The 17,257-nt window shown below is 45.9% G+C and overlaps 1 protein-coding gene across 3 annotated transcripts in view; it reads right to left on the bottom strand.

The window, feature by feature from the left end:
* The window catches only part of TOP3B (topoisomerase (DNA) III beta), a 91,209-nt gene extending 74,019 nt beyond the window's left edge, over positions 1-17,190 (bottom strand). For 2 of the 3 annotated variants that reach the window (XM_017815488.1, XM_017815489.1), the window contains exons 1-2: positions 16,900-17,180; positions 15,892-16,088 (exon numbers count right to left, since the gene is read on the bottom strand). In XM_017815488.1, coding sequence (XP_017670977.1) covers positions 15,892-16,088; positions 16,900-17,068 — 366 coding nt within the window. In that variant the 5' untranslated portion in view covers positions 17,069-17,180. Of the gene's footprint in view, positions 1-11,480; positions 13,869-15,891; positions 16,089-16,899 lie in introns of those variants that run through there. The other variant, XM_017815490.1, reaches the window with a different exon arrangement.
* Between the last annotated feature and the right edge of the window lie 67 nt (positions 17,191-17,257).

Raw genomic sequence — 17,257 nt, 5'->3', positions numbered from 1 at the left:
CCGCCCCCCCGGCTCCGGCCGCGCTGCCTGGGGCAGCCCCTCTGCTGTACCCGGCCAACACCAAATAAATAAAGTGACCCCAAGTCCCCTGTTGCTGCTTTTCTTCCTAGAGGGGCTTCTTGCAGGTCGGCAGCCCTTCCTGCCTCCCTGGCAGCCCCTTGCAGATAAAAATCCCCTCGACGGGTTTTTGCGCTGTGGTTCGGTGTGCTGTTCACCCGTTTGGTCTTTGTGGGGAGAGACCGAAAATGCGAATAGGAAACGAGCATCTTCCTTCACTGTGGAACCTGAAAAACGGGCTTGAGTCGTGCCCTAGTGCGGGGTTCAGCAACGGGGGAGCACGGGTAGGGAAGCAAGTGTGGGGTGGGAGGGGAAGGGTTTGCAATAATGGAGATGATAATAGCGTTTTGCATCTGGGAGCTGTGCTGAGAAGGCCAGGAAATAGCCCTTTGATTATTAGTGGCCATGGTGAAATGGATACTTCTGTAAAACAGGGCTGGGGAGGGGTATTTCCTTTAGCAAAGGACCTTTCCGCTCTGGCCTTTTGAACCTGTGCTTCTCTCTGGCACTGTTTCTGCTTCATCATGACTTTTTGCAGAGGTAAGTGAGTGCAGAAAGCAGGCTGGCTGTAGGAGAGGGATGCAATCTAATCCTGATGAAAAGGCTTTTACAGTTTATGCTTCATTTCCTATTTCTTTTGGGTTCTCTCTTTCTTCCGTCCCTCACATGCACAAGCTGATACAAAAGCTGAATCCTTCCCTGCAGTCTTTCTCCCAGGGAAAAGTCAGCCCCCTCCCCAGCTTCACCTTCAGGCTTTGCGCACACAAAATGGCTGCAGCAGCCTGTGGGTGGGCATGGAGAGCTCAGGAAGCTGCTTTTCTTTTTCCCACCCTGCCTGCCCAGGAAGACCTGCTTTTATTTTCTGTGGCATTTTGCTCTTGCATAGCTCTGTGCAAATCCAAGGGGGTCTCCTATGTGTAATCTATGCATGGAATGGGAGCTGGGGAGGGAAATGGCCAGTTTGCATGAGAAGGGGACCTATCGGGCCCCAGTGTTTATTTTTTTGCTGACCTTCTGGGGATATGGTCAGTGAGAGCTGTGACAGCTGCTGGAAGCGGCAGGGGCTTTGAAGATTGTGAAGGTTGTGACCTCGAGGCCCCTTTCCTCTCTCTGTCCCAGGAGCTGCTGAGTCAATCAGGGAAAAGGGGAGGTTGAACTGGGGGCTGCTCTTTAGCCATTTTTCAATCGGTGAATGAAACAGGAAAGGACAAATGCAAGAAGAAAAAAGAGTGATTACTTCCACTTTGGTGCATTACTGAGAAGGGGGAATCTCTCTTTGGCAAAAGATTATAACTATAATGGGAAACCACTGTGCTCCTAAGATCTAGCACCTTGAATAAAGGATTTAACTGGGCAAGGAGCTGATGGCAGATCAATAACGGTAAATTAGGGGGAAAGCCTATGAACTTCTCTTGGTTCAAAGCAAGAGGATATCCACCTCTCATTTCCACATGATATCAGCTCTAGATATAACAGCAGCAACATGTTCCCAGTTGGCCCACTAGCTCCCACCATCTCCTTGACCCTACACTAACACACCTTCATCTTTGCTGAGCTCAGCTGAACCCTATGGCTGAGACTGCAGAGGCCACTGGGAATGGCTGCACCACACATGCCAAAATAAAGGGACAAAGTACATTGAGCAGGGCTGTTATCCTCGATTGCGTGTGCCTTCAAATGGCACAAGCTCCCCTGGCAATAGACACCCCTGGGCAGCCCACGAGAGGGCTCTCAGCCCCAGACCACTCTCTTAAGCCTAGTGAATGGGGTTTAAGTCTTTTTCAATGTCTGGATAACATGATCCTATGGATCTTTCCTTTTAAAATACTAATCAGAACAGCAAACAGAACACCCGGCTTTGGTTGACCAATACACAACAGAGGCAAAGAAAGCAAATAGCAGGCTTTTCACTTAGTTTACACAGGGGGCACTTAAATACTGTATTGGTTACATAATACCATTTGGGGGTTGGGACTTTACACATTCTTCTACTAAATATATCTGTGAGATTTGTTTTAAAGTGATCAAAACAAATGCAACCACAGCTTTGAGGCTATGATTAGACATAATACCACTAGGTATCTCATAGTATATTTACTGAAAACCAAGGTACAGTAGAATTTTTTCCCTAGACCCGCTGATCAGTGCTCCACTCGCTCTACTGCAGCAGAGGGTGTACATTGCCTCTACAAGGGCTGTCATAGACAGCCACTTCCCTGCAGGAAGCACAAGCTGCTGGTTTTTAGGGCTATATCCTGCCACTGCTATACATCCAGTCCTCAGAATTCACCTCAGCACAGAGTGGACAGGACATGTTTTGGCAATTACAGTGAAATAAGTGCTAAGAAAGAGGATGAAGCATATAAAAAATCTAAATCCTAGCGGCAATTGATTAGGGAAAGGTATACTCTGTTAACTCCTCTAGAGGACCCTGTTCAGATGGAGTACCTGAAAGTATATTCCCTTCCTGAAAAGCCCTCCAGTAAACACCCTGTTTCCATCCAAAGGGAGTAGCAGGTGGCCAATCTGCTCCACTGGAGGCTTGACAATGGCATTATCTACCCAGCTTTTCAGCTGAAGCCTGGCTCAATCTGTGCACAACTTCTGAAACTTCAGCTAAAGCCTTCCTGGGAATGGAAAGCTTCCCCAGGCAAAGCCTGGATCTAGCAGCCCTGCGTTCTTGCAAAGGACCCATCCCTCTCTGCTCAGAGGTGAACAGAGGGGGGGAAAAAAGCCTCAGAGCATCAGAGGTTTAAAACCATGCTCTTCTCTTTAGTGTGTTGTCACCAGAAGCTTCATGGGCAGAGATCTCTTCCATAAGGAACTGGCAGAACAGTGGGTGGGCAGCTAATTGAGAATGGAAGTTCCTTGGGGCAAACCAAAATAACCTTTGCAGCACTGCATGGAACTGGGTATGCTGCGTGGGCTCAGCATCAAACACAGACTCTGTAAAACTCCTGCTTACTCATTCACCTGGAAGGTGGGTGAGCCCTTGTCTTTTAAACCTCCTGAGATACAGAGGAATCAGATGACAAGGATAAGCCGCTGTGCACAGTGCAAACTCGAATGTATCATTTTGTATGGGTGTAATAAGTCAGATATTTTAAAGAGTCACCCTGCTACTACAACAAATAGCAGACCTCTGCTTCCCTCAAATACCAATCTGCTAAGAAGTAACATCTTTGCCAGGAGTCACTACATCTATGTGAGCAGTTTACCCAATTAAAATCGATAGGCAGTTACTCTGAGTACGAAAGCCACCTTCACATAGTGCTAGAAACAAACTGGCTTGTTCCCCCATTGTGAATCTCTGTCATATTTCAGAACAAGTTTGGAGTGCTGGCACTCTGAGTTCACACAGCCTTCCAGCAGAAAATTCAGTTGCTTGGGTTTTCTTTTACAGCAGATATACCTTTAATACATCTCTACATTATTTTGAAAAATTCAAACAAAAGGGAGGGTGTGCTCTGGGAGAAGCAGAAAATTAAAGATTTCATGTTCTGAAGGAAAAGGGGATCTCTCACCAGCCCTAGGGAAGTATGGAGGTCACCATCATGTGCCAGCTGTTACAGACACCAAGTATGAGCAAAGCTAAGGATTCCTCACTGTCTATCCCCAAACACCAAGTGATTAACTTCGAGCATTTATAGCAGTGTTTGGAGCAAGTGAAAGAGTCATTTTGGTGTTCCCTGGTTGAATCTCTGGCCAAATTCTCTGGTCAGAATCGATCCTCAGTTCTTCCCCTTGTTTCACTGTCTACACGCAGACATCCTTACTGCAAGCTAAATGTTTACAAGAAAAAAACCTAACAAACCAACAACCACAAATCCCCTCCAAAAATTTCTCTCTCCCACATACATAGACACACAAAAAAAAAAAAAAGGCAGGAGTGATTTTCATCAGGAGCGGGGGAATCAGAATAATATTTAAATGGGAAAAAGTGAAGCCGAACTGTTTTCCATTTGCACCTTGTATTAAGGGAGGCAGTGGGGTAAGGGGTCTTCTTTAAAGTCTCGACTAGCTGAATGAATAGCTCTTGGCACTACAGTCAAGAGTGAAGTCAAGAGCCTGCCTCCCCCTCCGGCTGCGGAGCGGTCGCCGGGTCGGTGGTGCCAGGGGGAGGCTCTCCCGGGCTCCACTCCGCGCCCGCTGCCCCGACCGCACGGCGAGCACCCGTGCGTCGGGGAGGTGCACCCTGCACCCGTGTAGGAAGAGATTCAGTGCCGCGGGCTCATTTTCGGTACTAGACAAAGGCCAGTGCAGCGCAGTCGGTCGAGTCCGACAGCTGCCGCCCAGTGAAACCGGCCTCTGCAAACGGGTTGCTTGGGGGTTCCGAAGCGTCTCTGGCTTGTGGCTCTTGAGAGGACCTCGCTAACAGTCAGCCCCGCCGCTTTGTTCGTAGGCTCTGTCCAAAGGGAAAGCCCATGGAGCTTCCCCCACGGGGGCAGAGAGATGCAGAGGGAGGCTCCCTTTCCGCCGCGGAAGGTGTGCTCGAAGCCACCCCACCGTCTTCCCCCCCGTTGGGAGGCTGACGAAAAAATCACGTCCGCCGGTCCCAGCAGAGAAGGGCAAAGAAAACCTATGTCCCATATGGGACAAAGAAGTACCGACACGTTTTTGGGATCACTCAGTTCTGCAGCTGTGCACTGAGGGCTGGTCGTAAGTCCTAGTCCAGCACCTTAAGCATAGGTCCACCTATTCCTACCAAAAGGTCCCTTTGACCTCAAATAACACTTTATGAGGATGGAATTTTATTTTAAGGTTAAGTCTTAAAGCATTCTTTCAGTACGAACCATAATGTCTCGGAGTGAACAACAGATAATCATTTTCCTTCAGTCTCTAATCAGCACCAAATATAAGACACTATGATCTAGTGTCAAGGTGGTTTTCTGGCAAGAACAATCTAGGGTAACTTTCCTATGGAGAAGAACGCAGAAAGTAGGTTGGAAATAAAAGAGACATTCTACATTATTATTATTTTCCCTTCAGAGCACCTTTTAATGTAGCGTCCCACACCAGCCTTCCCAGCGCAGCGTCCCCTCCCCAGTGGGGACAGTGCCGTGGCACGCAGCCGGCAGTACCTCCGCTGTCGGAGCTCCGCCGCGGGGTCCTAGCCAGGGGCGTGCTGTGGGGCAGAGCAGGGGCTGCCTCGGCAGCAGGTTAGCGCTGAGGATGCTGAACCACCCTCCCCGGCCGGCTTTCACTGTACGTCCCCTCCACGCCTGCGCCCTGCCCCCCGAAGCCCCCGCCCCTGCCTTGCTGGGGAACACCGGGCTCGGAAGCCTTCGTTCTCCGTCACTGACAGGCATATTCACTTTGTTCTGGTGTTCCCCGCATTCGAGACCCCACCTTCCTGTCCCGGCACAACAGGATCTGCGGGGGTCGCTCGCTCCCTGGCAGGACTTTCGGGTGGCACTGGAGAGGAAACCGTAAAAGCCGCATTGTCAAACTTCCACTGGAGGGTTTTCAGGCTTTTTCTCTGCTACCCATCACTACTCTCCTGGAGGAGGGTGTCCCTTCAACTCCAGCTGCCACTTCCAAAACCCACAACAACCTCTACCTTTCGGAGTAGGAACGAATGAAGTTGTGCTCTCCCAGCTGAGAATTTACACCTTAAAGAGCAAATCTGTTGCAGCCGGTCCGGTCGCCCCTCGAAGAGCAGCATCCCTCCTGTCCTCCAGCGCCCGGCTTTAGTCTTGGGAAAGGCAGACTTCCTAAGGGGCGTCACGAAGCTCTTTACCCCCCCAGAGCCAAGACGGGGGTGGGGCTCCGAGGCTGCTGGGACTTTTTTGCAAGATTTCAGTTAATCACTCACAATAAACAGACTCCCATCTCATAAGGGAAAACAGCGGCCATATAGAAAGACAAATATTTTAACATTTTAAGCTTTTTTTTTCTTAGAGACTGAAGTCTCCGAACCTGACCGAGAGCCACTCCCGTCACCATGGGTTTGTATTGCTGAGGAAACGTAGCACAACACAAACGTGTTTTGCTGTGCAGCTTTATAGAAAATTGCCTGCAGCTCGACAGTAATCATCTGCACACCCGCACCCCGTGAAAGCAGAGGTAATGCGTTCAAAAGTATAATATTTGCAAGAGAGAGCAGATGGTGCTCCCTTGGGTGCAATTTCAGGAGAAGCCTTGCATTCCGCACTTCTCGAGGTCTGTTTTAGCCACACAGGTTTAATGCTACAAGAGCTTTTTTTTTTTTTTTTTTTTTTTGCTGTGGAGTCACAAGCACAGCGTAAGATTTTGCTGGCACGAATCATGACCCTTCCCGCTTTGAACAAGACGGAAGGACACAAGCAGAGTAGACCGGTGATTAAACGAGAGCCTATGCAATTCTTTTATGACACTCCGTGTGCCCACTGAAGCCAGTTACCGAGCTAGATCGGTTTGTAGTAGGATGGGAACTGCTGGAGTTGCATTAAGGCGTGTTTCTCTCACAGTGCAGCAGAAGGGTTAGAATATCCATAAGCACGGAGCCCTCTGGACGTCCTGGATGCAGGACAAGCACTCAGGGCGCCCGGGAGTGCTCGTGCGCCTCTCGGCTCCCACACCCGGGCAGGTACTGACTCGCTGCTGTGTTTTCTCGGCCCGAGGAGGCACAATGATCCCGTTTGCAGCCTTTCGGACTCTTGAGCTACTGGGCTTTAAACCTGCCGCTCGGCCAAAGGAGGAACCGGGGAGGGACTCCCGCTCTCCACCAGCCCACCGAGCACAGGGCGACGGCGCTGCCCAGCGTAGCCCCGTCCTTCGTCTTCGGCCCTGCGGCAAAACATCGCCGCGCCCACGAGGAGCTTCCCACGGGAGACGTGCTGCGCAGCGCCCACGGCTTCTGCCGGGGGCCGTGCTCTGCTCGCAGCCGGGGGCTCCGGCTGGCGACGGGGCCGGCACATGCGGTGGGACCTCCCCGCTCCCTCCACGCCCCGCTGCGGCGGAGACGAGAGGGGTGGGGAAGGGGCAGAGAACTGTGAGGACAGATTCGCTACGGGAATGAGGGTCTTGGAGGAAGCCTCTTGACATCACCCAAGGATCGCCGTTAGCAGCGGCTGGCACGCAAATACTGGTACTCGGGATCGCAGAAGGTTCCTGTGCGAGAGCATCTTTCCGCTAGACATGAAGGAATATCAGCAGGCAGTGGATGGTGAGAAACCAAAATTGCACTGCCAGGGAGATCTGCAGAAAAAGAATCTCTGTTTTTTTGGCACGTGAACAAAACCGACAGGAAGGGGAGCTGGACTCGCCAGCCCCCTGCCCCCACCGAGGACGGCTGGCATAGCGCAACGTGGGCGACCCACGCAGCCAGTGGGAGCTGCACCCCCGCAGGATGGCAGGGAGAAGCCTCTCAGCGGCTCGCAAACCGATACCGCGTCGGTTAAGAGATGGCAGCTCCTCATGCCAAAGGGAAGCCTCGGCGGGTGGCACAGGATCCACTCCAGGGGAAGTGGTCCAGGAAGAGCCGAGGAGAGCCAGGTGAGTCACACTAAGGACAAGAGCCGTTCATGTAAGTGTTACCACTGACGAGCAACGTATTCTGGCCAGGAACAGATCGTTCAGTTTTCGCTTTTGCTGTCGAGATCTTGCAAGATGCAATGAGTTTTGTTGTAGATGACGGGAGGAGGTGAGCTCCCTCTTTAACCACTCTTTTGTGCCTTTCCTTCCCCCACCGAGCAGAAACCGGTATTTAATTTTACAATACAGGTAATTGCCTTAGATGTGTACTATAAGCAAATAGACTTCAACCTTGGCCTCACTTTATCGATCCTAAAGAAAAACAGGAAATAGAAATGCCTGAAGCACCGCTTCAGAGCCTACGCTACTGTTTTAAACTTCCCTTTCGAATAACCGAGCAGTACATGACTTGGCAGAGCGCACCTAACGCGAGGCACGGCCGCACGGGAGGTCTTGCAGCAGCAGATCGCCTTAGCAGTGTAACGCGGAGGAAGCGGATGTTATTTGTTTCCCCCTGAAGAGTATGAATCCGCAGCGATCAAAGCTGCGCAGCTGAAACACCGCCGGGCTGCCAAAGGCGCTCGATTCCCAGGGAGCCGGCAGCGCTCGGGAGCAGCAGGCGGAGGAGCAGCGCTCACTAGCGGCCGCCGCTCCCGGCCGCTCCCCGCTTCCAGATGGCGATAAGGGGAAAGACGCGCCCTCCCCTTTCTCCTCAGAACGGCCCTGCTCGCATATATCCCACACAAGTTTTCATACAGCTCATCCACGGGACTGTTCCCTAGGCAGGACAGAGTAGTCACTGGCCAGACCAGGGAGCCGCGGGCAGGGGGCTGCAGTCAGCCCGACCCTTCCAGCCTGCAGCGGCCGGGCTGGCAGAGATGGGGCCGAGAAGGCATCAGCAGAAGAAAAATAACAACACTGGGTACCTATTGCATCTTATGTTTAGCTGTGGTTTGAGATACTTCGACATTCAGTACAGCACACACTTATATTACTAATCAGCAGTCTCAGAAAATGAAGCTTAGGTGGATAAATACATAACCATCACAGAGATCAAGCAAAGAGCCTTAGATCCCAGTCACAGCTCAACAGTCCTCCAGACATGCAGTGCCAGCACCCGCACATTATTTTTATAGTTGAAAAAAGCACATAGGAACTAATCAGGCAGCTTTGCAGCTTGCATGTATTCTGATTAATTTCTAATTTTTTTAAGGGTTTGGTACCCTTGAGATGTCATACAGCTCCTAACGCTTCTTATCCTAATGAAGCAGGACACCATTTTCCCAAAGGATTGAAGACAGCTGAATACCTCACAGAACAGTGGCTTGAATCAGTATCAGAGGAGGATTTCACTGGGAACTTTATGCTAATTTAGAATTAGCACAATACCAAATATAGCAAGAAGGTTTTTATAATCAGTTTAATTTGATGCAATTTAAAGAGAAAGAAGCATTGAGTGGTGCAGCAAATAAAGTCTACTTTTCAAGGTGGTCACTACATTCCCTCCTTGTCTCATACACACCCAAAGTAATTCAGTACTGTCCTCAGAGGAATTGGTTGACCATCTCAAATAATTCCCACACATTACTCCAATTACTGCAAGCTTGATTCAGGAAACAGAAGAAAAGGAGCTAACCCTGCTGTTCCATCTTTCGAGTAAAAAGAAACTATTAGATAAAAATACTCTAGGTCCTGCTAAAGTATTTATAAACATGGGAGCACTAAGATGCTTAGAATGGCAGTGGGAGGAGGGGAAAAAGTATAAAATATTTATTCCTCTAAGCATTTAAAAAACCTTAGGATCTTAAAGTTTATTACTGTTTGTGATTTGCATACATAATAAATGCTACGTACCCCAAGTTTGAATTGCCTTGTGTTTCCTATGCAACTCCAGGTTGGTAAGGTTCGCCATTTTATTCCTCCTTGAGGAAGCAAACCACCCCCCGTGCTTCCTATCCCCCAGGATAGAATCAAACACAATCAAGAGTAAAGCACTTCCTTAGCTCCAAGTATTCCTGTTTAAGGGTAACTTTTTTGTTGTAGTTGTTTCCTAACAAAGCTTAATGACACAACCACAAGTGCTGCCTTGTATCTCCAAAAACATGGGTTCCTGAAAGGCAACTGATGAAACAGCCACGTTATGAAGCAATTAATGATCAAACATATTTTAACAGTGGCCCAGAGCTGTATTACAGGAAAATGTGTTTCAAGAGAGAATTGCAAAACCAAAAGGACACAGATGAAAACTCAAAACTAGGAAAGAGGGACAGCAGCATCAGGCACCCTACATACAAATTCTCTGCCAGCAGGAAATTTAACAAAGAGGCACCAAGAATGTCAAGCAGGGATTCAGACATGTAGCAAGATGTTGTTGCTGGAAAGAAGGTCCTGATAAGGTTCAGCCTCTGTCTAGTACAGGTGTGAAACATGGCGTATCTACAGTGCCAGCTACTGCTTCAGTGCTGGAGAAGGGAGGCAGAAGAGAAAGAAGATTCAGTAAAACTCACAGGCTTAAAACCACGGCTGAGTAAGCATCACTGTTACAGGGTTGTTTCAATAGTAGATTTTTTTCTTCCTAAAAAGATATGCTAATTTAACTTATTAAGAGCAGATATACTCAATTAGTATTCCCAAACAAATTAAATTAAAACCTCGGTTTATATTTAGGCTCAACATTCAGAATCAATGAGCTGTACATCCCTTCCAGCACTTTTGAAGAACGAAACCCAGTCCTCATTCACACTGAGAAGCCAAAACACATAGCAAGTGTTCATATGCTTAGCAGTTATAGAAAGTCTTAAAAACCTTCCAGAAATAAGAGTAAAAATGTTTGTAGACACATACTTGCCTTCAAAATTAGCACATCTAAGGAACTTTGTCATTTTTACATTGAACTAGATATATACATGTGTAAAATGCGGTATTTGAGAGATTGTCTTCAACATAGTTCAGAGTAGATAGTCTTTAGCAACTATTCCCACTAAGAACAACTATAAATACGGATTCCCCTAATTCTTTCCCCAAAAGTCTTTCTAGTTTACTAAAGGAAGAGTAACAACATCAGTGCACCTTTTCAAAGACTTCTTGTAGTAGTAAGCAAAACATTTGGAAGCATTTGTTATTTAAAAGAATTATTATTTGCTAGCATCAGAAATCAAAATAAACAGCTTTCACTTAACATTGAAGCATACAGAGGATTTTGACAGGAGCTATTATAAAATTTATCACCTTAAAATAAAGGAAAACAAATAAGCAAAACAGCAATCCCGAGTTTTATATCTACATCTCTCAGTATTTCATGCTTTATTCTAGAGCCCCAGCATCCTTGGGCAGATGATAAAATCACATGGAAAACAAACAACACCACCCAGCAATATAAAAACGGAGATTCTCCATATCTCTAGAGCTCATCTGTGGTGGAAGGACTGAAAAGTTGAACTGTAAACAGCTGAAGTAAATAAAAACACCTGAACCCCACTCTGGATCTCAGTACTTGCACATGAGCAAGAGCCATCATTTTTCACAGCTATAACTTTAGCACTTCCTACATTAACATGACCTTTCTTCCTAGCCAGCATTTAGCATGCTGGGAGTACCAATGGTTCTTGAAGTCCTATATTAGACCTTTCCAAAGTAAGATGTACTTAAACTGGCCTTATTTAAGAGTCCTTCATTTTTACAGTGATAAAAATCAAAAAAAAACCCTAACCAACTAAAAAAAAAGCCAACTATTGTGACACATACTCAAGCAAAACATTAAGGCCAAGTTCTTTTACACTTTGGTCATAATAAGAAGTGGAGGAAACTCAGTTCACAGGAATATTGTTGAATATGTCTTTAAATAATGCATTAATAGATACATATGTGTGGGGAAGTTTGGTTCTTTAGGAACAAAAGGTACAAATATTTTTCAAAATTGAGATCATATCAGAAAGTAAGTAATAAGGACTAAAATTATTTTTTTTTTCTCAGCCTCACTAAACCAATTCGGCTCAAATCCAGAACAGAAAGACAAAGGTCCAGGGAAATCCCACTCAAGCATAATAAATAAGATTGATAAATACCTTTGCTTCGGACAAACATCCAGGCAGAGAGAAACATTGGGTAGGGATAGTACCTGACACAGACTGAGATGAGCCCCACAGCTCTGTCTCTTTGTCAGCCAACTGTATTCCACAGGTGCACAAACACTAAGCCCATATGGTTTAGGCATAAAGCATTTTAGCTCTTGGTGACAGAGAACTCATTGCCCAAATTATTTTTTCCTCCTGTCAAATACTCTCACTCTTTTTGTTTTTACTTATATACCATCTTCAAAAGAAAAAGCCCTCCTTTTTAATAAAGGAAAGGAAAAATCAGCTTGTTTATGCAGAAGGTTTGCTTTGTTTTTAAAGTTATCCTTTATAGCTACAACTCCAATATCAATTAGTCAGGAATATCAGTGAACCTGAAACATTAATCACATAAAAGTTTACTTCTATTAAAAATCACCAAAATCCAGCCTACTTAACCTCCAAAACACCTGCAATCCTTAAATACCCACGTTCAACTAAAATTAATAGAAAAACATTCTTACCTTCTTTGAAGAAAAATAATGAGCTACACAGAGCAACTGTGACCGGGGTTCTTTGTTCCATAGGGTACAAAGAATCTTCCTTGGTAGGAAACCCTTAAATAAAACCTAGAGCTGGCCTGGCCAGCACCTGCACAAGGCACAACAGAGCAGGACCTACAGAGTAGCTGTTGTATTTCTAAAGCTGAACTGCAACTGCTTGGTGCACCTTCTCAACACAACCCTTAACGCTGCAGCACGTGACTGGGGCTGTAAAAGCAGTAAATCGCTTTCCTGCTTCTTTAACTGATTGACTAATGAGCACTATAATCAGTAAACTATTTACACATGGAAACAAGGACACCTGAGTTTTCCGACTTTTCTCACTCATTTGGTGAGCTTTTCTGTTTAAAGCAAAGAGCAAATGTATGGTATTTTGAATTTTAATCGGTATTTCCAGTAACACTGTGTAACAAACACATTCAAGAATTAATTTCTCTTTTCACAGAGGGAGAGGAACACAGAAATTCTTAATTTGTTCAATGAAGATTCCCTGCTAGCACTCCACCACACACCATTCTGTCAAAAATCCAGGACCATACTATTGTCTAAGATTCTTTTTGCTCTTCTGGATTCACACACAGAAATCCCCACATGGGTATATGCCACACTATTCATCTGAATTCTCATACTGATCTTCCAGAGTGACACTGAAGTACAACATAAGCCAAATTCAACTGTTCCTTCGCAGCATAAGAAATTTTATAAAATTCTAATACTAATTAGACAAGCAGCTTTCTGCACCAGTTCATAGAGCAGATCAGCCTTACCAACAGACAATTAGCAGTACCACCATTACCAGATCATCTGAACTTCTTGAACAAAGTAAATATATTAAAATTTTGTCTTCTTGTTCCAACATACACAATATTTTCAACTCTTCCAATACAGTACAGAACGAAACTCAGGAAGCACATTGGAAGCTATTTTCAAATGGATACTTTCGTTTACTCAAAGGCTTGATAACTGACTTCAAGCCATTCAAAAAACACCATTTTGAGAACCATTTTTCCCTTTCTAGACTCAATCCATCTCCTCATCAATGACATTCTTTCACTAAGAAGCAGAAATTGGTTTCCAAATATTTAATTATAGTTGGAAAAAGATTACAAAATACAAAGTTCTATTGTACTTGGGACTACAGAAATGTATTACTTCTATTTTTCCATTTCCTTCGAATTTGAGAAAAAGTAACAAGCAAACAAACGACAACAAAAACTAACAGATGTATGAACTAGTTCCACCAATAAGCTTGAAAATTCAGAAAGGATTTCACTAAATAAATGTCAGTGGCTGAACCTGGCAGAAGCCATTCCCCACAGAAGTGCTGCATTTCTAGAATGAACTAATGCCCTTCAGTAACACAGAAAGTCAGTCACCCAGGCAAGGCAGGACTTAGAAGAGACCAAGGATTAGCATCTCTGAACTCTGGAGTCAGCTAAAGCTTTTTGGATCCTCTGTCACTTCAGAGCTCATCATGTTTTGCAGGGTCCATACTGGGTTTGATGAAGACTCCCTCCATTGCTTTCCAATAGTTGTGATGATTAGCAGCAGGCATGCCATGGACTTCCCGCTGGCCTCTAATGGGGTGGCCGTACTGTTCTCCTGTTATCGACAGGAACACCTCGGTCCCCACGTGCTTGAAGCGCACGGCGTCATCCCGCTCCCAGTAAGTCCCACTGCACTGCACAATCCAGATATCCAGGTCATCTCCTTCGCCATCATCACCAAAGGCACTTACTTCCTGTTAGAGACACAAACTCCCTGGAGTGAAAATGTAAGCAGACACCTCCAATACACACAAATACCAACCACAAAGTCAGCAGAGTTTAAAGACAAGGATGGGGAAAGAAGAAGTGCTGTTGCTTTGCTTTGCCAACAGTTATCAAATCCAGAAGCAGAAGTTTCTACCATTACAATCTGATCACGAATTGCCAACAAACTTCACCGTGTAATCTGAGCAAAAAGTGCCAACGAATCCTAACATACAAATGAAATAAAAGAGGATTTAGCACAGAGAGATCAGAATAATCCTCCTGAGAAAAAAAATTCAAAAGAAACAATTCTAATGCTGATACAAATTTTCTCCCCACAAAATTAAGTTTGTAACTGTAGACATTTAGCTTTGTAGTGTGACTTTCTTCATAGTTACCATTCCAACAGCTTTCTCAGCATGTGTTTTTATCACAACATCCCAACAATTTAGCTCATTAAGTATCATATTCCCTTTATACTTAATTATACCAAGCTTACAGTTCGGTCACCAACTATTAAGGTGACCCAACTCTTTCTTCAGACAGACTGCTACATAGCTCTTTAAAATAAATAAAAACAATGATTAAGACAAATGAATTGCTGCTAAAACAAAAGTGAGAGATTAGATTTCATCATGCACCATATAAAAACAAAACCAAGCATTTACAGAAACCAGACAGACTAAGCTCCAACTGTTTGAGACTCTAAACAGCCTTTAATTCTTAAAAACTCTGAGAACTAGAACTGACGAACAACTTGAAAATAGAATGGCAACAGTTTGTACCCAGCAACCTAAAATTTTAGGGTCATGTTAATTCAAGTTTACGTAGCCCCAAAAGTGTGAAAGATAATGCACTAACTGAAAATCCAACTTCTGTAAAGAATATGAAATAAAAGTTTGCATTTATAACTGCATCATATGTCAATAACCTCAATGACCAATAACAAGTCACAGTCCTATAAATCTCTGAGGGACTCAGGCAAGCTTTCCTTTCACTCAGACATTGTGCAAACACATATATAAAAAAAAAGAAACACAATGACAGTTGCTGAATGTTTTTACATTACTGACAATGTTATACAAAGTGTCTACAATGACAAAGGAAAATTAGGGGAAGGTTTTAGATTCAACCTTTTCTTTAAAGAATTCTTCTGAAATGCTATTTTTCCATCACTTCTTTTAATAATGAGATTATCTAGACACCCTACACAAAGCTGGACCTTATTGTTTTAGCCACTTTACTCATGGTGAAAGATAAACCTTTTTCACAAAGAGTCAGGTCTTCCAATTTTGAATGTGATGACCTATCTACAAAGCCTGATGGAAGACTGAAGTGACTAACAATGACAAACTTCAGACAAGCTTGCATTATTTATTTTAAGAGAGATTTTGAACCTTGGAGAAGCATTTGTTCAAGGACAAGACCAGGACTTAATGACAGAAATTACACTCTTCTAGATATGTACAAAATTATAAATAAATACGATTATGAGAGTAGATTCAATTTTCCTGTGGAAGGAGGACAGATAAATAAGAATAGTGAACCGAAATAGGGCTAGCAAGAAGATGGCTGAGACTACCAGATTGGATCACCAAGGAACTTGGATACAGGAATGCCTAGTGTTATAATATATGATTAGCTGCCTTGCTCTTGAGCAATCTTCACTGTGTTGAGGGAGGTGCCCATTAAACATTTCAGAACAATGCCAGCAGTAATGGTGCAAAATTTAAAAAGAAAAAAAAAAAAGAAAGAAAGAAAGAAAAGAAAAAAACCAGATTTGTTAAAACTACTGCAAAATACCAATATTGGTACATATTAAATTTCACCTGAAGAACTGATATACATTGTTTCAAGATGAAGAAAAACATGTACTCAAACTCTGGATATGCACAGACATACTGCTGCTGGCAGTTGGCACCCAAGGCTGGTTCTCCAAAAACATGAGGAACTGGAGAGACTGTTGTCAATACATTGCACTATTCATAAAAAACGTAAAGATTTACAACTCACTTGGTTATTGGACAGTGGTGATGGGAAGTGATGAGTGTGCAGGTTTTTCCCTGTGTTAACGTGGGTCAGTCGTATTGCTTGCCCACATTTCACCGGTGTACCACGCTGGCAACTGCCATCACTCTTCCCACGGATCCGCCAGTAACTGTTGGCATCGTCTGAAGCTTCAACTCCTGTCACTGACTGCTGCCCACTTCCTGTTGGAGTAGAATTAAATGACAGGAGACTTAACCTGCTTCCTCAGTTCAAAAAGTCCTGAAAGAACTAAAGAAATTTTCTTTAATGTTCTCACACCTTCACGTTCAAGAAATGTTTAATTCTCATAGTCCATTTACCGACTGCAAAGGGAATGCAGGTACCAAATAATCTTTCAGACTGAGGAAGTCGAACACACCATGTGTTAGCAGATGCAAACTGTCAAAGTTCATGGCGAACACACGAGAAGAAAATGTGATTCATGGTGGACACTATTCACACCATCCCGCCTTTCTCAAAAAAATACCAAGTTCTTTGTGTCCCCAAACAGATCAGCACCCTTGTTGCCTAAACAGACACTGCAAGGTCCTGCTGAGGCCCTTGACACAGAGCAGGGCTCCCCTCAGGGATGGGGGCAAAGCACCCCTGTCACATTCCGACTGCAGGGCACACACAGCGCAGCTGACACGTCCCACACCCCGGGGCTCGGCATCCTGCTGTCCCTGACAGGTCTCCAGTGCACCCCAACACCCCATCCCTGGCCTGCTGCTTCCCCCTGCACCAAGGACATGAATCTCTGGAAGCTCTCACCTCCTTCTCCTTCCCTGATACCCTCACTGCCCACTCCTCGCAATTTCCCTGCCAACCCCCTGCCAGGCACTGCCTGTCTCCCCCACCTCCTTGCCCCCCAACAAAGACTTCCTTGCCCCCCTCACAGACACCTCCTTGCCCCCCGCCATTTTCCCGGCCCCCTCACAGCCTGTGCCCCCAACACCTCCCAGCTCCCGACACCCCCGGCCCGGCCCTGCTCACCGGAGCCATACTTGACCTCATGCGAGTGGAGCCGCACGCTGTGGCGGGTGTTGACCAGCTTCAGCACCGAGCCGCAGGTCACGGCGCCCGGTGACGGCTCCCTGCCGTGGCACAGCCCGCGCAGCAGCGCCAGGAGCATCAGCGGAAAGAGATGGCGACCGCCCCGCATCGCGCCCTCAGCCTGGCTGGCACCGAAACCGCCACCCTCTCGACCCGGCCGGTCCAGGCGCTCTCGCCCCTCGGCCCGGCCGGTCCCCTCACCACCGCCCCCTCAGAGCGGCGCTTCCGCCCGCCCGCGCGGGCCCGGCAATCAGCCCGCCCGCCACCGCGACCAGCCAATCCTCGTCTGCTTCCCTCT

Source organism: Lepidothrix coronata, unplaced genomic scaffold, assembly GCF_001604755.1.
Source record: "Lepidothrix coronata isolate B3197 unplaced genomic scaffold, Lepidothrix_coronata-1.0 Scaffold51, whole genome shotgun sequence".
Taxonomy (NCBI): Eukaryota; Metazoa; Chordata; class Aves; order Passeriformes; family Pipridae; genus Lepidothrix; species Lepidothrix coronata.
This window is presented reverse-complemented; position numbering and strand designations above follow the sequence as displayed.